Source organism: Eupeodes corollae, chromosome 1, assembly GCF_945859685.1.
Source record: "Eupeodes corollae chromosome 1, idEupCoro1.1, whole genome shotgun sequence".
NCBI lineage: Eukaryota > Metazoa > Arthropoda > Insecta > Diptera > Syrphidae > Eupeodes > Eupeodes corollae.
In genome coordinates, this window is record NC_079147.1 from 119101858 (window position 1) to 119124341 (window position 22484).

The 22484-nt window shown below is 33.8% G+C and overlaps 1 protein-coding gene and 1 long non-coding RNA gene across 4 annotated transcripts; one reads left to right on the top strand and one right to left on the bottom strand.

The window, feature by feature from the left end:
* Positions 1–1319: 1319 nt before the first annotated feature.
* LOC129953697 (uncharacterized) lies at positions 1320–13360 on the bottom strand. Of its 3 annotated transcripts, XR_008782574.1 has the most exons (4): positions 2872–3319; positions 2466–2722; positions 2174–2392; positions 1373–2116 (listed from the first exon to the last, which is right to left on the bottom strand). It is a non-coding gene; the product is annotated as an uncharacterized LOC129953697 (long non-coding RNA). The 3 variants fall into 3 exon arrangements; XR_008782573.1 differs by lacking the exon at positions 2872–3319 and adding an exon at positions 13282–13360 and having other exon boundaries at positions 1320–2116; positions 2174–2722; XR_008782572.1 differs by having other exon boundaries at positions 1371–2116; positions 2174–2722.
* Positions 3469–10421, top strand: LOC129953696 (eukaryotic translation initiation factor 3 subunit A). Its single transcript, XM_056067038.1, has 4 exons — positions 3469–3641; positions 3736–4820; positions 8008–10075; positions 10126–10421. Exons 1-4 carry the CDS (start codon positions 3593–3595, stop codon positions 10167–10169), a joined length of 3246 nt encoding a protein of 1081 aa, XP_055923013.1. The 5' UTR covers positions 3469–3592; the 3' UTR covers positions 10170–10421.
* Positions 13361–22484: the final 9124 nt, after the last annotated feature.

The window sequence follows — 22484 nt, forward strand, 5'->3', positions numbered from 1 at the left end:
CACTATAAGTTAAGTTTTTCAAATAAAAAAAATGATAAAAGTGTGACATGACCACAACATCACACATAACAAAATTGTTTTATTTCTTCGAGGTGAGTTTGAAAACGTCAACAAAAATTTTGATTCTCTAAATCTCAAATAGCATTTTGCATTTGCATTTGCATTTTTAAACATTTCGATAGGAAAACAAAATTCATACAAATCTTCTCGCCCAAGAGTAAGATTAATTTGTCCCACTACATCGTTGGATGCTTTCACTATTTTGGATGCATAACAACAGTATTGGACAATACCGAAGGATTCGTAAATGGTTTGTGATTCACAACACTTTGTCGCAACTCCATCTGGGTAAAAGATATTTTATCGTTTCAGGAACAACACCATCGAAATTCTCAATCCAGAAAATTACCTCCATACATTTTCGATAGGAAAATACGAACATTTTAATTCATTTGGTCGTATCCTTGGAACAATAGTATACCTACAGGATTTATACCTTCCTGGAATCCTTGAAGAGTGAGTAAGAATTTTGCATTCACACTTTTTAGTAAAAATCAAAAAAACTTGTAAGATCACGTCCAAGTTAGTTCCAATATTCGTATTTTCCTATCGAAAAGGTTTAAAAATGCAAACATTGAAATTCATTTGGTCGTGTCCTTGGAACAATAGTGTACCTACAGGAATGGTTTATACCTTCCTGGAATCCTTGAAGAGTGAGTAAGACTTTGCAATCACTCTTTTTAATAAAATCAAAAAACTTGTAAGATCACGTCCAAGTGAGTTCAAATGTTCGTATTTTCCTATCGAAAATGTTTAAAAATGCAAATATTGGAATTAATTTTGTCATTTGACAGCTAAAATAAAATCTCAAGTTCTCACCACAGCATTTTAATAAAAAAAAACATATGTCAAAACAAGTAAATACACCGCATCAAATTGTTGTTGGATTTCCCATTTCAAAAATGGTCGTTATGTCAAATTACAAATAAAAATATGTAAACAAATGGGTGTTGGAGGGTAAAACGTACGAAAGATTCAGGTCTTTATATGGTTTGTCTATGCTTTAAGTGCTCTTCCATCAATACCTCGATGGCGTTCTATTCATATCTCTATAATCAATGAGACCAGAGAGAAAAAACTCTCTCTGATGAAACAATTACTGAAGAGAATGTTATAAACTACACTGCACCATGACTTTATCTGCCTGCAACAACATTTATGTGCAGCAAATTAGTAACGAAAGATGCTGACATCTCATCTCTCTGTTTTGTTCATTTTAAACTTGCTGTCCCAGTTGGATCGTTTAATAATGTTCTTGACTCATCTATTTGGAATGTTGGGGTCCAGATAAAGGAATTCTCACATCGTCAAAAAAAAAAACGAATTGCATCCACACCAAAAAAGTTCTGCAACATAAACAAAAGATTTTATGATTTATTATCTTTATCGGTTTATCATTATAGTTTTCTGTCAACTAAACATTTTACATCGGATTTTAATGTTTATCGAAATGTTCGGTGATCTGCGAGTACAGGCTTAAAAACGGGCGGCGTTGTTTTATTTGCCATCTGATCTGGACATATTTTTAAAGAAATTTTGTTATACGGCAAAGATATTGATCAAATGTGTATTTGTGTAGATTTAGGTATTTTAACTGGAAAAACTATTCATATTAGTTTTTTATTTCATACATTTCTCCATTTTCTCAATATTCTGTTTATGAAGCTCATATCAATAATGTTAAAGATATTGCAAAAACCTTAGATGAAAATTGTTATATTATAATCCTTGGAGATTTTAACCTACCGTTAACCCGTTGATTAAAAAATTGTGGCAAGTCGTTTGTGACATTCTTTTGCAAGGGAAATTCCAAAACCACAAATGCACAATTTCCGATTGTATTATTTTTGGAGATTTTCGGCAGGTGAAGGTTGCGGGTTCTTAATTCTTCGAACATCATTTCGGCAGTTTGTAGTGGCTTTCCTCTATCGAAGGTCTTTTATGTGAGTCCAGTTATTTGTGTTTAGTGTCCTGCTGTCATTAAGTCACTGTGGTTTTTTTGTCATACATCTTTGCTGCTGATGAATATGCGGAGCACGTTGCAAAACTTACAGAACTATGGAATTTAACATATCCTTGTTTAAATTATTCGAAAGCAAATTGATTAATTTACCTGATTTGCCTACATATGTACTTTGCCGTTGTTCCTTAGTCAGTCCAAAACTGGGCGGTCGACTATTAATGTCGAAGCTTTCACTTGTGACATTGATTTGAATCTCACAAAGTCACGCAAAGTCGATGGTATAGCTGTGGATGTTCGCTTATTTTGGAATGGAATTCGTAGCTCTGGTGGGGTTGTTGCAACTGGTGTTGATGTATTACGAGTATCTGACTATTTGCATAAATGCAATAAAAATGATGATCGAATTAGGTAATTTATTAAAAATTACAATAAAAAATTTTACATTGCTCAAATTTCTTGAGGGTTTTTGCGTTCTGTGCGTTGAAATACCAGATTGGAGCTAGTCAATTATATTATTGCAATAATCCCTAACTAGGATCAAAGTAACTTACCTATTCTTTTGTTTACGACATTCTTTTTTTAAACGTACCTTCTTTAACTCCGAATAGAATAAGACTCATTGTTTTCTACTGGTTTCTAGTTTATAGGTTTTTTAATTAAGTGCACTTGTTGCTTCTTTTGATTATTAAGGTTTTTGATCTGAAAAGAAATAAATCGTGTTAAATATACAGACAAAAAAAAAATTTACAAAAACTTAATTGTAAAGTCTCAATTTGAAAGTTTTGTTTTTGAAATCGAAATTGTGGAACTGTCATTTTTGACAAGACAATTTTGTTTCCAATACTCACATGTATTCACCGATACGGAATTTGACAGAGTTCACTTCAAATATAATTTAAGGGTGTGGCAGGTTCTCTTTGTAAGTATATTTCTCTATGGATACGTGGTAGAAAAGTTGTTATTCAACTGGGCTATTATTCTTTGCACTGTTGCCATTTAATTTATTTATATTATATATATTAAATTTTATATATTAATTATATATTTAATTTCTTCTTAAAAAACCACTGACATGTGTTTTTTGTACTGATTAAATAAATGTTAATCCAAAAAAAATTGTTTGGTATCTACTCACGCATACATAGTATTATCTAATGAATTTTGGCATATGTCACATACACATTTAAATAATTTCTACATCAGCTGTTGTATCTTTAATACCGATAAATAAAGTTTATTCCAACAACAATTCTATAAAAACTCAGAATTAACTATTGAGTTTTTTGAGCGCATTTAACACGCCCATTTTATTAGTAAGTAATGCATCAGCTGTTGGCCTTAGGTTTTCTGGGAACCAACGTGGCTAACGAGGATTTATATATTAACTCAGCATAAAGTGTTTTTTGCATCTCTAATTCAACTCTTAAAGTTGGACATTCGGCCATTTTGATAAAATTGAAAGTACGAACGCTGTATTAAGTGATTTAAATTTAAATTTCGCAATAATAGCAAGTGCAGTCTTTAATTTTATCAAGAATAACTTAGTGTGCGGATTATATAAAAACCGTAATGGCTCGATACATGCAGCGCCCGGAAAATGCTCTGAAAAGAGCTAATGGTACGCTTAGGATAATACATCACATATATTTTATTACATGTGGCCACCTCATCCAAAATTTTGGGAATCAAAATTAAATTATTTTTGTTTTTAGAATTCATCGATGTGGGAAAACCATTGCGTGCATTAGATACACTGCAAGAGGTTTTTCGCAACAAGAAATTCACTTACACCTGGTCAGAGTCTGTAATTGAACCACTAATGTTCAAATATCTGTACTTATGCGTCGAATTAAAGAAATCTCATATTGCAAAGGAGGGGCTTTTCCAATATCGAAACATGATTCAATTGGTGAATGTCAATTCACTAGAGAATGTTATTCGTGGGTACTTGAAAATGGCTGAAGAGCACACAAAAGCAGCGCAGGAACAATCATCTGCCGCAGTGGCAGTTCTTGAAGTCGATGACCTGGATAATATTGCCACTCCAGAGAGTATTCTTATGTCTGCAGTGTGCGGAGAAGATGCTCAAGATCGTTCAGATCGTACTATCCTTTTGCCCTGGGTCAAGTTCTTATGGGAATCTTACTGTCAATGCTTAGAGCTGCTTCGCTTGAACACTCACTGTGAGATTCTCTATCACGATATTGCCCGCATGGCGTTCCAGTTCTGCTTGAAGTACAACAGAAAAAGTGAGTTCCGTCGTTTATGCGATAAATTGCGCAAGCATTTGGAAGACGTTTGTAAAGGCACTAACCAGGCAAACGGCGTGAGTATTACTAAGTTAGAAACTCAACAGCTGTGCTTAGACACGAGACTACATCAATTGGATAGTGCAATTCAAATGGAACTTTGGTTGGAAGCATATAAAGCAATCGAAGATATCCATGGCTTAATGGCTTTGTCCAAGAAAAGTCCTGCAGCTAAAACAATGGCTAACTACTACCAGAAACTAGCAATGGTCTTTTCAAAGGCTGGTAATCAGTTGTTTCATGCCGCAGCTTTACTCAAACTTTTCCAGTTGACTCGAGAACTCAAAAAAAATACAACAGAAGAAGAGATGCAACGCATGGCTTCACATGTGTTAATTGCCACATTGTCTATTCCGCTGCCATCAGCTCACCCAGAATTTGATAGGTTTATTGAGACTGACAAGACCCCACTGGAAAAAGCTCAAAGATTAGCTGTGCTCCTTGGTCTTACTCAACCACCGACAAGGGTCTCTTTGCTGAAAGAGGTGGTAAGTTGAAGTTATTTATAATTATATATATAAAACTATGTTAATTTTGTTGGTGTGTTTCCGTTTTGAATAATCCATGATTAATGAGAAAAATGCAATCTATTATTTTTAAGTGACAAAATACTAGACATTTAGTAAAATATTGGCAATCGAAATGAAATAAATTGCCGAAGATCTAATTGTTTCGAATTTAAAATTCTTAAATTTGTTATTTGGTGAACCTAAAAGAAAGTAAAAATTTCAATTAATTGATTAAGAGGGCTTAATATTTTATTTAGTGGTCTTTGGAGTCGTATGTTCGATCGACTTAGAGGCGTAATGCCCAACTATAATAAACTTAACCGAAAGTAAGCTAAAGTCAAAACCGAACGAAAATTTATCAGAAGTTATCGTCAAAACAAAAAGTAACCATAATGGATCCAAGTAACTTAAGCAAATTTGACATTTGCTTAAGCTCGAGCCATTTAAATGGTTCTTGCGTAAGTGCGCGAAAGTTACCGAAATTTAACGAAATTTAGCAAAATGTCTATTATAGTAAGTGACATATACGGCTGTATTGGTTCGTTCCCTTAAGCTCGGTTAAGTCTATTATAGTTGGGCCTTAAGAACCAATAATGATAATATTGTTCCATTTATTATTGCTGTTGCTGACGTAGAACTTACTTATATTTTACTCTTTCTTACAATCTTTATGCCAGCAATTTGAAGCTTTTACTCATAAAAGTTTTCTTATACACTTAATTTTTTCGTTTCCAATAATCTTTGTTAAAATAAGGCACGTAGGTATACTATTTAAAAAAATAAGTTTGCTTAAAGTAACAAATCTTAAAAATTAATTAAAATAATAATTTAATTGAAAGAAAAGCCTTCTAGTAGCTTCCAGAAATTTGTGTAGGTTTTCCTCTCTCAGACAACGACAGACTGTCCAAGAACTAAAGGGGTTATGAATACCCTTATAATGATTAGACACAGGGCGTGCAATTAGGAAAGGAGGATAAAAAAGAGAAACCGATCCACATTGGCTTTAAATATCTACACATTGTATTGAGTGGGAAATGTTGAGCCTGGTAAAGTATTCCATATTCGTGTAGTGCGGCTAAAGAGAGAACCCCGGTACTTAAAAAACGTCCAAAATTTTGCTCAAGGATAAACTGATTTGCATTACTAGCAGTACGGGTATTACGGATGAAATGTTTAAGGGGAGGAATGCAACTGGCTATTTCACTAGAGTATTGTTTATAAAATTAACAACAAAACAATGATAGGCATGAAACCTTCCGGCGGTGTTCTAGCGAAGCAAATGTCTCGGTAAAAGAGATCTATCATTTTCAAAGGTTTTTTTTCGGATTGTATGCAAAAGACTGAAGTACTTTTTTGGGGCACCAGCGCAAATAAGAGAATTATACTCGAATTTTGCACGAATAAAAGCTTTGTAAATTATAGCCAGATCAGAAGGTAAAAAAATTTCCTGCATCGGGAGAAGTTTTTTTAAAAAAACCTAAACACTAGGCAGAATATTTACGATGTCGAAGGCAACACAAGTCGTCTGTGATGCACATACCCAGAAGCTGTTAAGCAGTATTCACATGAACGTGACCAACAAACGACGAACGAATTGCAAGATGTGAGTTTATATTCGTTTGAAGACACATTTCCACATAAATTCTTATCAAAACGATAGCATATGTTGCATAATTTTACTTTTCAATATAACATATTAATAAATTGAAGAAACCAAATTTATTCGTCGCGAAAAATATCGTAGTTGATACGAACTGTCGAACTTTATTCGCGTTCCACATTATCCACACTCGCAACGAATAAAATAATCGCACGTACTTAACCCAAAAAAATCATTCTTGTTTTAGTTCATTCGCGACGAATTAAAAACTCAAATGAGAAAGAAATGTCAAAATCGACGAATATTCGTTCATTAGTTGGTCGTTGGTCGTGCTCATGTGAATAAGTTTCCTCGTTCCAAGTACCACCCATGTTAAGACATAAAGTAAGAGTGTATTATTAAGGAAGGTGAATATTTGTCCGGCCCCAAGAATGGAGCGCCTAGAAACAATTATCATATCATATACTTTGGCAGTTAAGAATCTGAGTTCCAAGATGGAAACTTCTGATCTGACATACTACATGAATAATTCGGAATTTTGCCAGTGGTATTACATGGCAACGCAAAGGAAGATAATACTTATACCTTTTTGGATAGCGGTTCATCCCTCACGCTGCTAGAGCAATCAATAACAAAAAATGTTATATTTGGACTCATAAACCATTGTCTCAGATGGACAGCCAAATCAGACCACCCCAGTCTGAACGTTTGTCCAACGCACTAACCATAACGCTGCGGGTACGGCCTTGACTATAAAAAACAATATTATATTTTATTGCTTACATTTTCTAAACAAAAAAATAACATGGAATTGATAATACCATAGAAAATAAACAAATAAATTAGGTGGCGGAGAGTCCGTTGAGAACTAGGGCCCACAGACTCAGAACTCTTAAATGCATATAGTAAAATACCTCACACTTAGAATTTTTCTCTAACGAAAACAGTCTTATGCCACTTGAGCTTTTCTCTAAAGAATGCAAAGTCTTTACCTGAACACTTAGAAGTTTTTCTCTAATGAATGCAAAAATATAACCATAACGGTTATATATTTTCAATTGGTATAATAATTAAAAACAATATTTTAAATAACGAACACCTCCTAAGAAAATGAATACCAAAATTACCATCAGATTCCATTCTTGCTAAAATCTTCAACAACTGCAACTTCAACACCTTTTTTTTTCAATTTTAATGTCTTGTTAACTTACTTCTAAATCTTTTAGTAGAAGGCTTAGTTTTTAATTAAATTAATTAATCATAAAATGTATTTACTTTGAACTTGTAAACGATTACAATTTTGGGGACTATTTTGTTCATTGCATATAAAAGACAGCGTATTTACAAATTACTAAACTTTATGGTCCTTAACTTTTTCAATTTCCAGAAAAGTTTGGATTATATTTTTACGAGAACTTCTACAAATTCTGTATCGGATAGCAGAATATGTACATATATTATGACTTGAACTTTTCACAGAATATTTTTATTGGTTTTAATACCTAAAAAACTGTTTTAGATGAATTTTGTGTAATCGAAATTTTGCGAACAATTATGTCTTTACAGGTTCGTCTGAATGTGCACCTTTACGCTTGTGAAGAGTTCAAAAACCTCTATAATTGGTTAGAAGTTGACTTCAATCCATTAAGTCTTTGTCAGCGGGTACAACTCGTTATTGAAGTTATAGAAAAGGAGGAGAACAATATGCTTAGCCAGTATATTCAATCTTTGAAGGACGTAACAATTATGCGGTTGATAAGGCAAATATCGCAAGTCTACCAAAGTATTGAATTTACTCGTTTAATTGAATTGGCAACTTTCTCCAATATTTTCTGTTTGGAACAAATTTTGGTCGATTGTGTGCGTCACAATGATATGCAAATACGTATTGATCATCAGAAACGTTGTATTTACTTCGGAACGGAATTAACCCAAAGTCAACGCGAGGATCATACAGATGGGCCATGTTTACAATCAATGCCCTCTGAACAAATTCGTTCACAGTTGGTTAATATGTCTAATGTTTTGCACCGAGCCGTAGCTATTGTAAATCCAAATCGCAAAAAAGAAGAACGTCAAAAAGTGCGCTCGCAAATGGTTTGGCAGTACCATGAGATTAAAGAAAAAGAACATCAAAGAATACTTCAACGGCAAAAGATAATTGAGGATCGAAAAGAATACATTGAAAAACAAAACAATGCACGGGAAGAAGAAGAACACCGACGCATAGAAGAAGCATCTCGACAAATGAAAATAGCAGAAGAGAAACGTTTACAACAAGAAAATGAGGAACGTGAAAAAAAACGTGCGTTGAATGAAATTGCAGCCATAAAAGAAAAAAGCTTGAAAGAAAAAATGCAACAAATTTCCCAGACGGCTCATGGAAAAAAAATGCTTTCAAAGTTGGATGAAGAAGGCATTAAAAAGTTAGATGCTGAGCAAATTGCTGCGCGAGAGACTGAAGAATTAAACCGCGAACGTAGAGAATTACAGACAAAGTTAAAATCATTGGAGAAAAAGGTTGATTATTATGAACGAGCCAAGCGCATCGAAGAAATTTCATTATTCCAAAAATATCTTGCTGAAAAGCAGGTTAAGGATAAAGAGTTTTGGGAATTGCAGGAACAACAACGTATTGAGAATGCCATAGCTGAGCGCAAGATTGCAGTTGAACAACAATGTCGGTTGAAACGTATGTACCCAGATCGTCATACTTTCTTGGAAAATATAAAGAAAGAGCGTGCATCTTCCTTCGTAGAAAAATTAAAGGACTTTAACATAGCTCTTGAAGAAGAGCGTAAAAAACGCCTCGCACAAAGAATTCTACTTCGCCGAGAACAGCGTCGTCAGAATTGGTTGCAAGAGAAGGAAGATGAGCGATTGCGAAAAGAAGAAATTATTCGTCGGGAAAAAGAGGAAGAAGAACGTATGGAGATGGAACGCCGTCGTAAAGAACGTGAAACTGAAGAAGAAAAAAGAAGAATTCAATACGAAAAACAACGCCAAAAAGAAGAAGAAGTTGAGAAAAAAATTCTTGAAGAACGCGAACGTTCAGCGCGTGAAGTGCAGAAGGAACGTGAACATGAAATTTGGCGTCCTAGGGGATTTGAACGTGGAGAACGAGTTGAAAAAACAGAACGTAACGAACGTGTTGAAAATAAAGAATGGCGTAGAGGAGGTGGTGCTGATACTACCGCATCTACAGAACTTTCCACACAAGTGGGAGGTTCTGACTGGCGCAGAGGACAACCGACTGCGGCGGGAGGTGATAAGTGGCGTCGCACCGGAGAAGACCGCGACATTCGTAGAAGTGGTGAAGACCGTCGTGGCGGTGATGATCGTCGTACCGTAGATGACCGTCGTATGGTTGAAGACCGTCGCGAGGATCGATTCGCTCCACGTCGTCGTGATGCACCACGTGAACAGGATAATCGTGAATCAGGGGGAAGCTGGCGTACTAATTCCCGTTCTAATGATGATCCTCGTGGGCCCACAGGAGATCGTTCAGAACGAGTCGGCGAACGTGGAGATCGCCAGATTCGCCCAACGCAAAATAAAGATTCATCCTCTAGTTGGAGACGCCCAGGTGATGAAGAACGGAAAGATCGTCCTCCTCAGCGCCGAGAAGAAAAAGGTAAGCCAAAACAGCCTCTTTGTTTTACTCTAAAATTAATGTCCTTTCAGAAAATCGTGATGAAGGTGAATGGACAAATGTCAAGCGTCGTTAATCAACAAATCATACCAACAACGAAATGAAATGAAGTGCTTATATATGATGACAACTTTTTCCACTATAGCAAAGGCAATTAAGAAACTATAAAGCTAATATCCATTTCAAACACGGATAAATATGTTTAAAATAATAAAAGTATTCAGTTTTATTCTTGGGATACACGTATATGTTTACAACAAAAATAATACTGTACCAAGTTTTGTATTTTTTCCTTCTATAAAATAAAAACATATAACTGAACTTTGAATGGAAAACTATTGATGTATACTGACCATGGACAATTTTTAACTATTGGACCTATTTTAAAATTAATCTTAAATATAGAATTGTACGTAAAGAGTAATTAGTGAGCGCACAAAATTATAAATGGTATTTTAAGAGGAAATGATGGCGGAACTGAAATATTCATTGTGTCTGTTGCACGTGATAAGGTATGTCTTGGGTGGGGTTGTGAAGCTGAGAGATGGCAGTGCACATACATATTCAAAGAAATGTACGCATAGTCCTTAAAGTTTCGGTACAGAAGCCTAAGTTTAGTTTTTTTTTAAAGTACTAGGAATAAATGTGAAACAAAAAATTGTAACATGCAAAAAAAAGTTAATTTCTACCTTCACCTTCTTACCAAATTTAAAAAAATTGTGATTGTGATTTTCAAAAACCTGTTTTTAATTTATTGTTATAACAAATATTTTATCTCAGAATCAACAAAAAGAAAGCTGCTGTACAGAGACTTCTTGGACTATGTGTACATATATCCATACATAAAGAATCACGAGTGCATTTTTTTTTCAAGCCCAGAATGAATTAGAAAACCATTATAAATATAATCTGAAAATAATCATTGTATATACGGAGGGGGTAATGTGGAAATATTGGTTGAGTAGAGTTTTTAAGACGCAACATTTCCACTTTACAAGAAGAGATCAACCCGCGCTAGATTCAGAAGCGTGAGATGGGGATTGGGATTCGTGTGTTGGTGAGTTAGAGAACCATCAACGATATAGGAGCTTTGCTGGCTTCTCTAAAATATGAAAATGGGTATTCCGCAGGATAGCTAGACTCTTAAAAACAGAAAGCGTATGGGTAGCATTCGCAGCTAAAATCACTTTAAATAAATCTAAATACTTTGTTCAATTTAATGAAGTTTTTTTTAAAGGAAATATTTTTGAAAAAATTCCTTGAGATGAAGAAAAAGGAAATTATCTAACTGATAAGGTAACATTTTGATAGAATTAACATTTATGTATATTCACGAATATATGTCTCTATATGTAATATCATAGACTAACTAATTATTAGTTAGTCTATGGTAATATATGTGTATCTGTACTTTTTGCTTCCATCTAAAAGGAATAATTATTTATTTTTTAAAATCAGATCTCGAAAAGTATATACCTATGTAGATAGGATCAAAAACGGAAAAGGTTTTCATCGAAAAGAATCACTTTAAAGCAACATGATCACGTGCCCAACCTGAAATATACCATTCACCACCTCAAAGCAACAGAATCCCGGAAACCTAGTGTGTCTAGCCGCCGACAATCGTCGTTCTTTGAATTCCACACAGAGAAGAAGTGATTAGCAGTTAAATTTAAAAAAAAGTGCATTTGTAGTGTTTTGTGATTAAGAAGTCAGTGTTCCCCCTTTTTAAATAACTAATCGGTAGCCTAGTGGAGGTGGAGACGTGGAGTCCAAAGAAATGTTAGCATTCGCAAAAACACTTTATATATATATATACTAGAGCGTTTTTGAGCATTCGCCTCAACCACGACCTGGAAAACAGAGCAATACTTAATCACTTTTATCGGTTTTATGCTTCAGCTCATTCTCAACCCAATAAAAAACAAAAAATCAGCAGGTGTCGACGCTATATTCAACGTTGTACTAAGGAATTTACCGATGGGGTCAATCGAAATTTACACCACACTCTTTCATAATGCATATTATCCATTGCATTGGAAGACGGCTTTGGTTCATCCTCTCCCGAAAAAAGGAGAGGACAGCTCCAACCCCTCAAATCTGCGGTTAATAAGTCTTCTTCGAGCATCAGCAAAGTTTTCGTAAAGTTCATCAATAGGGCTCTGACTAAGTCGACTGCGGACAACAAAACGGATAAACAGTTCGGGTTCAAGGCGGCTCATGACACAATTCGTTTCTGATATCCAATGGAAATGAATCAAAACAACAATGCACAGGTGCTGTTCTGGTTGAAACCTTTGACACCGTGTGGTTAGATGGTCTTTACCAAAAACTGAACAGGCTTGGCATAAACAAGCCATTGCTGTATATGCTTAACGGTAGAAAGTTTGTTGTCAAAAGTGGCAATGTAACTTCTACCACAACAGTTGCGTACGCCGACAATCTAATTGCGAACAGAATTGCCCGAAAGGTTTAGGTTATTACAATTCTCTTGCAGTGTGATTTCGACAAGATTAAGGGATATTGCGACAACTGGAAACTGAAAATATATGTCCAAAAGTCCGAGGGAATTCTGGGCCAAATTCTGTGATAAACGACACGAAAGCGGTCGTTCGTTTTTCAAAAACGAAAGAAATTGTGCGAAATCGATATTTTGCATTCAGTGGGGTTATTATGAAAAACGGTAATCGTTTTTGATACCGAGTATTTGTGAAATTGCGATTACGAAAAACGATTGTAAAATTGCGATCATCATTCATCTTCACGGGCATTGATTAACGAGCAAAAGTGTAGTGAAGTACCTCGGTATCTGGTTAGATCAGTATTTATATTTCGACAGACATAAAAGTGCTGTTCTGAACGGAGCCAGAGTAGTCTTTTGTCTGACGAAACGTGTCGTGTGTCGCAGGGCCGGACAAAGCATTTGTGCAAGATGTGCAAATGCACAGGGCGCACAATTTTGGGGGGGCATTACCAGGAGAAAGAAAATTTTAACTGATCTTGCGCAAACAAATATGTACTACTACTATTTGCCATTTTTTTACCTTAAACATTCTTAAAATAATCTCAAAAAAATATTCATCACAACTGTCCTTAATTATCTCTTGCGCACTAACTGACATCACTTTCATTGTTGCATTCAATGAAAATTTAACTCAAGATATCACAGAACTAAAAATCCTACCTACCTAATTTCCAAATGTTTCACTCTGTTCGTTCAGGAGAAAAAATTTCAACACATAAAAGTTCAATGCCACCTCATATGGCCAGAGAGAAAAAAACTTCCAACTTCGACGGTTGCTCTCTTTTTGCCTACAAACTGCGATTTGCACATAAACTTGCATATGTATTAACTCCATAAAAAAAATGTGGGGAACGAAAACTTATGCAAGAAGATGTGCATACTCCCCACATTAAAAATAAAAATGGCGTCCACTTTCGAAAAATGGCGGATGCCATGCTGTTCAGAGGTGTTCAAAGAAAATTCAAAATTGTGGATGAACAATTTTTTGGTATTCTCATTGTGTTACTTTGGGAGTAATATCATTCGAATATGAAGGGAAATTAATTACTCTTGTTAGGTGCCAGAACAATGAAAATTTAGAAACAATTCTAAATTACGCATTTAGAGAAATATGCGTTAATTATTTCAAGCCAGTTTCAATCTTAAGTAAGTAAAATAAATAAGGTGGTGCAACAGTCCAAAGAGAATTAGGACACCTAAAACTCTGAAAGCACAATGTTGTAATAATAATAACGCACATCATTGTTTTAAATTATACTGTCAAAACAATCAAAAGTTTATCCCTCTGCTGAGTTTTTGTATGACTAAGTTCCGGGCTACTTTGCTTATTCCAACAAATTTCCTGTTTGATATACTTACTTTTTTAAATTCCATTTTTATTTTAAACAATTTAATAAAGATTATCTTATTTTAATACACTACAACTATCATGAAAATAAAACAACGCAGGAACATTGAAAACATTTGTATAAACTCATCTCTTTTTTTCCATTAATATTTTGTTTGTAAGTACTCGTTGTTTATTTTCTTTACATTACTCACGACATTTCCAAAATGCTGAAAATAAGTGATTTAAGTAGATCTTAATTAAAAAAACCGTCATTTTGTTACTTCTGTTGCCAATTTTCATTGCATAAGATTTGTGAATAGGTGATAAGCTATTCTTACTGCTTTCCACTAAGCAAGTATGTTGCTTTTAAAGGCTTTACTACATAAGCCGAAAAGTACTTTTGTATAAAAGTAAAAACATTTGTATTATCGCTAGGTCAGTGGTTTCATGAAATGAATATACAAATTGGTTCTTCAACCAAAATTTAAGTCTTATGCATCATTTTTATAAGTTTTCCAGTTCTAACTATTTATGTCGTATCTTTCAGTTATAAAGTGACAAGGAAAAATCTGTGAGGGAAAGTTCTAACTACAGTTTTTCTGAAAGTGCATTTTGGCTTATTGATAGATGTTTGCTAAACTTTTTAGGCTATTCATTAATAAATGCAAATCAAAGTTAAGGGCCAAACCTGAGTAACTATAAACATAGAAAATGCTGTGTTCAAGCAATTATTATCGCAGCCAAATTTCATAATTAATTTTGTTGGTGTATAAAAAAGTTTAAAAAGTAATTCATGACAAATAAATGCTACGCTAACACTAAGTTCCAGAAAATATCGATTGATACCGCAATCGAGAAGATACTATTGAAATAGTATCAGACAACAAGAAGAGAATCGATGACCTCGAGTCTGAAAATACACAGCTTAAGCATCAAATCGTCTCGCAACATCAACGCATACACCAGCTGGAGCAAAAAGAAGCTCAGAAGCAAATTATGATATATAATATTCCAAATCATGAACCGAACATCGACTTAAGAGCTGTCTTTACGCAGGTTCAAGCAGTTCTGTCCAATGTTCCATTAAAAGATGATGACGTCGTTGATATAAGACGGCTTCCTAGCAAAACAGCTAGACCGGGACCGTTACTGATTGAAATGAAGAACACTCACGTTTGCAAACGATTCTTGACTGCAGCTAAACTACACCGTATTAATGTATCACAAAATAAAAATTCTCTTTCATTTTCTATATCTAATTCAATTAATGATCAACTTATTTATATCAATGAATACATTCCTATTTCAGATCTTATTTTGTACAAGAAAGCAAAGGCACACAAGATTGAGCACAATTTTAAGTATTTATGGAAAAAAATGGCAATATTTTCATGAGGAAGGATGACGAGAGCAAAATTTTTAAACTTTCATCACTTACTGATTTTCGTTTGATAGAGTAAAACTTTAAAAACAAGCAAGTACAAATCACAATAACATAGATAAACATATAATGAATAATTTAAATATTTACTACCAAAACATTAATAGAGCTGTAACCAAATTACACGATATCAAGAAAGCAATATTATGTAATGATTTTGATGTCATATGTTTTACCGAAACTAATTTTAATGATAGTATTCAATCCAATGAAGCGTTTCCTTTGAACTATAATGTATTCCGGAAAGATAGAAATAATGAAATATTTGAGTCATGCGGGGGAGGTGGTTGTTTGATTGCCGTAAAAAATCATATACCAGCGATTAGATTTTCAAAATTGGAGACATGTTTTGAGGATTTATGGATATGTTTAACAAATCCAACTAACATGAGAAAAATTTTTATTTGTTGAAACTATATTAGACCTCAAACTACTGCTGATGTATATGATCAATTTTGCAATAATCTTTGTTCAGTTTTTCAATCGCTTTCAAATAATGCAGAAGTAATCTATTTAGGTGACTTTAATGTCCCGACTATCATATGGACTTTCGATTCAATCTCTAAAAGCTTAATACCAAGTTACTATACGTCTCGCAAAGCCGAATCGCTATTGATGTCTACATCTTTTTGCAATTTCTCACAATATAACCCAATTAGAAATTGCGATGACAATTTACTTGACTTGGTTTTTTCAACAATGCGCTCTCCAAACATTACGGTCTCTGCAACAAATGAAATTCTTTCCAAAATTGACACATATCACCCACCACTGTTAATAACATGTAAATTTCATGTGGAAAGATTTTTGTCAGAATCTGTTATTCAACAAAGAAATTTTCATAGGGCTAATTTTCAAAGTTTAAATTTATTCTTAATGGATGTGAACTGGTCTTATCTCAATACTTTAGGCACAGACTTAGCATTCCAAAGTTTTTTTGATGTCATACTTAATGGAATTAATTTATATGTGCCACTTAAAAAAGTGCGCAATGCAAATTATCCCAAATGGTATTCTATCAACCTTATCAATTCAATAAAAGAAAAAAACAAAATGCTGCGTAAGGTAAGAAAATTTAACAGGCCAGATGATGTAATTACTTTTAAGTATTTGCGTACGGTAGTCAAAAAGCAGATCAATGAATGTTATGCTCAGTATCTAAAGGAAGTTGAAAATAATATTAAAACAAATGTCAAGTTCTTTTGGTCATACTCTAAGGAGCTACGGAAATCCAATAAGATTCCCAACACAATGACTCTCGATGATGAAATTCATTCCACATATCAAAGTATAACAGAAGCTTTTTTTTCGCATTTTCAACTTAACTACAGCCATACAAATGCATTATCTATCAGAAGCTTGAATAACAATTCAAATCTACATTTAACAGATATACTTGTTCCTTTGATGACAACAGGTAGCGTGGCTTGTGTTTTGAATAGTCTTGATACAACAAAAAATGCAGGTCCTGATGGTGTTCCAAACTTATTTTATAAAAACTGTCAAGAATCTATTGTTGTACCTTTATGTATGCTATTCAACAAATCTTTGCGTGACAAAACATTTCCATCATGTCTTAAACATTCATTTGTTACTCCTATTCTAAAAAATGGGAATCCTTCTGATGTTAAGAATTACCGTCCAGTATCAATTTTGAACGCCATGTCCTTAATTTTTGAAAAGTGTGTGTACTCCTCAATAATACCTGACATCCTTCCATATTTAAGCGATGGCCAGCACGGTTTTGTGCGAGGTCGATCGACGGTGTCTAATCTTGTTTCTTTTTCACATTTTGTGGCAAAAGCATTAGATAAATCCACACAAGTCGATGTTGTGTACACGGATTTTTCAAAAGCCTTTGACAGGATAAGCCATTCAACTTTGGTACTGAAATTGCGAGAATTTGGATTTCAGGAAAACCTCGTTAAATGGTTTGAGACCTATCTCTCAGATAGACAATATAATGTCGTTCTAAATAATGTACATTCCAGACCTTTCTACCCTTCATCAAGTGTACCACAAGGCTCAATTTTGGGCCCATTACTTTTTAATATTTACGTTAATGATGTTACTCACAATATGTCTTCCATGTCTCTTGCTTACGCAGATGACTTGAAAATATTCCAAGTTATAAATAATGTTAGGGATTGCATTGATCTTCAAAAAGACCTCAACACATTATTTGATTGGTGTCAACTTAATAATTTAGATCTGAATATAAAGAAATGTTCAATAGTGTCGTACTTCAGGAAACTTAAACCCATTAACTTTGAATATGAGATAAATAAAAATACGTTAAAGAGGGAAACGGAGCATAGAGACCTTGGAATTAAATTTGATTCCAAATTCTCATTCACACCTCATTATGACGATATTATTAAAAAATATTCGAAGGTGATGGGTTTCATTTTCCGAATTGGCAAGTTTTTTAAAAATTCTGAGTCTTTCCTACAGTTATTTAATATGCTGTGTAGAAGTATTCTTGAGTATGGAGCTGTTGTATGGTCACCAATCTATAAAACTCACAGTGAAACAATAGAAAGAGTTCAACGTAAATTTACCAGATACCTTCAGTTTAAACTATACGCCAATCATAGTGAATACGATGATAGATTAATACTTTTTAAAATGCTTTCATTATCTCAACGTAGGTTAATGTTAACAGAAACCTACTTGAGGAAAATAATTATAGGTAAAGTACATTCGTCTTTATTATTGTCTGAAGTATACTTACGATGTCCAACTCGACCTAACCGCCACGCATTGCAAACGAACGAAACGCTCACGAACTAATATATTCATGAAATCACCTATGATCCGGATGCAAGTTAACCATAATAATTACTTCCTCTCGTTTGATATCCTAAATTTTGAACTCATTGAAAGAAATGTTAAATTACTGTTATTGAGAGTTGTTTCTTCGCACTCTTCCTCATGAAGTCATAACCATCTTATTAATTCTAGTTTGCCTTTGTCTTTCTTCTTTACTTTACTACATAAAATTTTTGTTTGCTTTTTTTTTTTTTTTGATATTTTTCAGATTTTTGTCATGAATTTAAATTATAATTTAAACAGTTAGAATTATGTTATATTATTAATCTAATGTGACTGTAGCTTGTAATTGGTTTTTTGAACTGTTAGCTACATATTAAAATAAAAAAAAAAAATAAAAAAATAAAAAATAAAAAAAAATAAACATAACATACATTTTTAAAAAAAACATGTACTCGATCATATATACAAATAAAGTCTAGTCCAAAAACCTTTATCCTTGTTACACACTTTCTGAACACATCTTTTCTTGTTTTGGTTGTTAATGCCATCTATCTCCAACTCAGAGAAAGAAAAGGGAAAAACAAATTCACCACGATCTACCGTTATAACGTTTACCATAACTTATTGACCAACGGAAATTGTTTGCTGGAATGAATTTGTGAAAACCAGAGAGAGAAAGAAATGTCAAATGTCTCAATCTCTCACGGTGAAAACATGTATACACCAAAACGAATTCAACACGCTATAAAAAATGAGAGTGAGAGGTTTCAAAGGGACGGAGACGATGAAATTTGACTGTCTCAGTTAGTTTTTCTCTCTGACCTTACCGACAAATTTGTAATTTTCGATGGAACATACAGACAAATAGACATTCTAAAGAAATATATAAACAACAATAATAATAAAATCAAATTCAGAGCAGAAACAACAACAATATCAACTTCTTAGACCTAAACATAGGCAAATACAACAACAAACTATATTACAAAATCTAAAGAAAACCAACAGCAACTGACACCATTCACATACAAAAAAAATGGCAGCATATACTGCATTCATAAATAGACACTTTCTTTAATATTCCCATGAACCACAAAGATTACGAAGATAAAGTCAATACAATAAAACATATTGCCCTTTCAAAAGAGATATAATAGACAAGTTGATTAACAAAAAGAAAACAAATCTAATGAAGAAACCCAAAATAACAAATACATACATCGCAATAGAATACACAAACTTACTACCGAAAATTCTAAAATACGAATTTAAAAAACAAAACATTAGCATATCATTTAAAACTAAATACAATATTCAAAAAAAATAATACAATAAAAAACAAAGAGAGAAATTAAAAAATGCACAGGAGTATACTAAATTATCATAGTGACGATTGTGAAAAAATTCTACACAGAATGGAAGAACACAAACCTAAACCCAACACCAAATCCACCTTTGCACTAGAGGTGTGTCAATCGTTCATTTTAAAAGATTCAATCGTTCATATGTCGTTCAGTTTAATGATTCGTTCTTTCCAATCGTTCATTTTTGCAATCGTTTTGGTATCTGTTTCATTTGGATGCGAATAAAATGGGCAAATTTCATTCTATTCTAATCGTTCACTTTTTCAATCATTTAGGTTTCTGTTTCATTTTGGTTTTGAATGGGAAATAAGCTAGTGGAACCATATGGAACTTTTTGCAATAGAGTGGGTAAGGTTAAGGTACTTCATTTTCATTCAGTTTCGGTCTTTAAAACGATTAGTATTGAAATAATTGATTGATTGTTTCAAAGCTATGTTTAATTCCCATTTTATATCATTTCATTTGAATGAGAATAAGTTGGATGAACGAAACATATTTCTTTTCCTTTAAACGAAAGACAGCACAATGAAACGATTGACATTGAGAACGATTGATTTGGTTTACTACGATTGCAATCACTCAATCTTTTTGATGAACGGGTCATAAAGACCGAATCAATCACGATTGACACAGGTCTACTTTGCACAACACCTCATAGAAGAGAACCATAATAACACCAGCTTTGAAGATCATCTCACACCCATGCACATATGTCAAAACGGGACAACACTCGACGCAATGGAAGAGTTTGAAATATATAAAGCCAACAAAAATGAGCAAGACAAAATACAACGCCGCAACAGACCACCAAAGAAAATAAACAAATATATATTAAAAAAAAAAACAAACATAGAAAGTAATATAAATAAATTAAATAATTTTATTTTATTTTAATCTTCAAATTTTTCATAAAATCCTCAATTGATTTTATTGCAAAATATTCAGTCTTTCGCAAAACGTGTTGTTGGTTGTATTCAATTGAGTGGTAAAAGCGAGACTTACCTCATGCTCAAATTTTAATTTGGCTTGGTGTTAAAATTCGTCCAGACGATATTGATCAAATTATTTCAGCCGAAATTCTAGATTCATCAATTGATGAAGAATTATTTGACATTGTTACAAGTCACATGATTCACGGGCCGTGTGGTGCTTTTAATATGACATCGCCATGCATGGAAAATGTAAAAAAAATTTCCTACGAAATTCACGAATAATGCCACTACTGATATCGATAGTTATCCGTCGTATCGCCGTAGAAACACCGTTAACGGTGGTCACACATTTAAAATAAGAACGTCTAATAAGGCTGTTACATACAGATGTACATAGCGGCATTTGTACATAAAACAGTTACAATAAAATCGAACGGCACACGAATTTATCATTATGTGCTCATGTTCTTATAGGTAATTACATACAGTTGTGTTCATAAAAATAGCAGTGCTCTCCAAATAAAACAAAAAGGCCTTCAATATCAACGTTATAATATATTTCATAAAATTTCTAATAACAAACTAAAATATTTTATTCATAAAAACAGAAAATAAATACCATCGATTTTTTACCGTTAGCTTTGTCACAGTAAAAACCGTTTTAAAATATATGGCTGTTCATAAAAATAGCAGTGCATGACAAAGTACTGGATCTATTACGTAAGAAGTAAGAAAAACTGTAATAAGTTATATAAAAGTATACAAATAATGTTAGCTTACAATTAGTACTTTGTTGCGTAACCATTGTTTTTTATGATGCTTCGCATCTACGTGGCATCAATTCCACTAAAACCTGACACCTCTCGACTGGTATTGCGATCCACGAAACACGCACTGCTTCTCATAATTCTTTCGAATTCTTTGATTTTGCTTTACGAATTGCGTTCTTAACATCCCCCCCCAAATTTTCGATGGGGTTAAGGTCAGGGGATTGAGCAGGCCACTCCATAACGGATAACTTCTTCTGCGCAAGCCATGATTTTGCATTTTTTGACGTATGCTTTGGGTCATAATCGTGTTGGTATACCCAAACCAACGGCATTTCGTCTTCAGCATAGGGTAACATAACCTCCTCGAGAATTTTCACATAGTCGGTTGCATTCCTTATACCCCGATAAGATAAAATAGGCTCCACCCCGTAGTATTAAAAGCAAGCCCATATCATAATTTTTCCTCCACCATGCCTCACTGTTTTTATAGTGTACCGTGGATCGATTTCTACATTTAAGGGTCTTGTCACGTATTCCCGACGATCGTTGGACCCCAAAAAGGACGACTTTGCTTTCATCGCTCCACAGAACATTCCTCCATTTCTCTTTTGTCTAATCTCTATGCGCTTTAAAAAACTCCATTCTCCTGGCTACATGCCGTTTCGTCACGAATGGTACCTTGCGTGGAATTTGGGCTGGTAACTTCGCTTACAAAAGACGTCTTCGTATTGTGACAGCCTTAACAGACAGTTGAAGTGAATTTCCTATTTTCCTAGAGCCTATGAACGGGTTCTGTTTTGCTATCTGAATATTTTCTGTCAGTTCTTTCAGTAGTCATCCTTTTTGAGCCTAGCGTTTTCGGTTTATTTTGCCATTTTAAGGCGTTACTGACCATTTTTGGTGAGCAGCCTGGGATGTCCTGAATATTTTGGTACATTTTCCCTCCCAATGCAGTTTTCTAATAAGTTTTCGAATTTCTTCGGTGCAGTGTCTTGACCGTCCCATTGTTTATTTTTGAGCTATTATTTATTAATTTTTTATATGCTAGTATGTTTAAAATACTTAAAACTTTATATAGTAAAATATTCACTTAACGAAAAATAAAAAAAATGGAATTTTTAACACTTTTTAATTATAAAATCAAAAGCACTGCTATTTTTATGAACACTCTATATCCAGAGAGTTTGAAATGATGGGTGTTCACCGGGAAAAGTAGGGTATAACTTCAAGCTAAAAGTCTCCAATATGAAAACGA

Excerpts from the sequence above, each read along its gene's own strand:
- LOC129953696 (XM_056067038.1), top strand. The coding sequence starts at position 3,593 with ATGGCTCGATACATGCAGCGCCCGGAAAATGCTCTGAAAAGAGCTAAT. Across the intron at positions 4,821-8,007 it reads TCTCTTTGCTGAAAGAGGTG|GTTCGTCTGAATGTGCACCT; the intron begins GTAAGTTGAAGT and ends ATGTCTTTACAG. Across the intron at positions 10,076-10,125 it reads TCAGCGCCGAGAAGAAAAAG|AAAATCGTGATGAAGGTGAA; the intron begins GTAAGCCAAAAC and ends ATGTCCTTTCAG.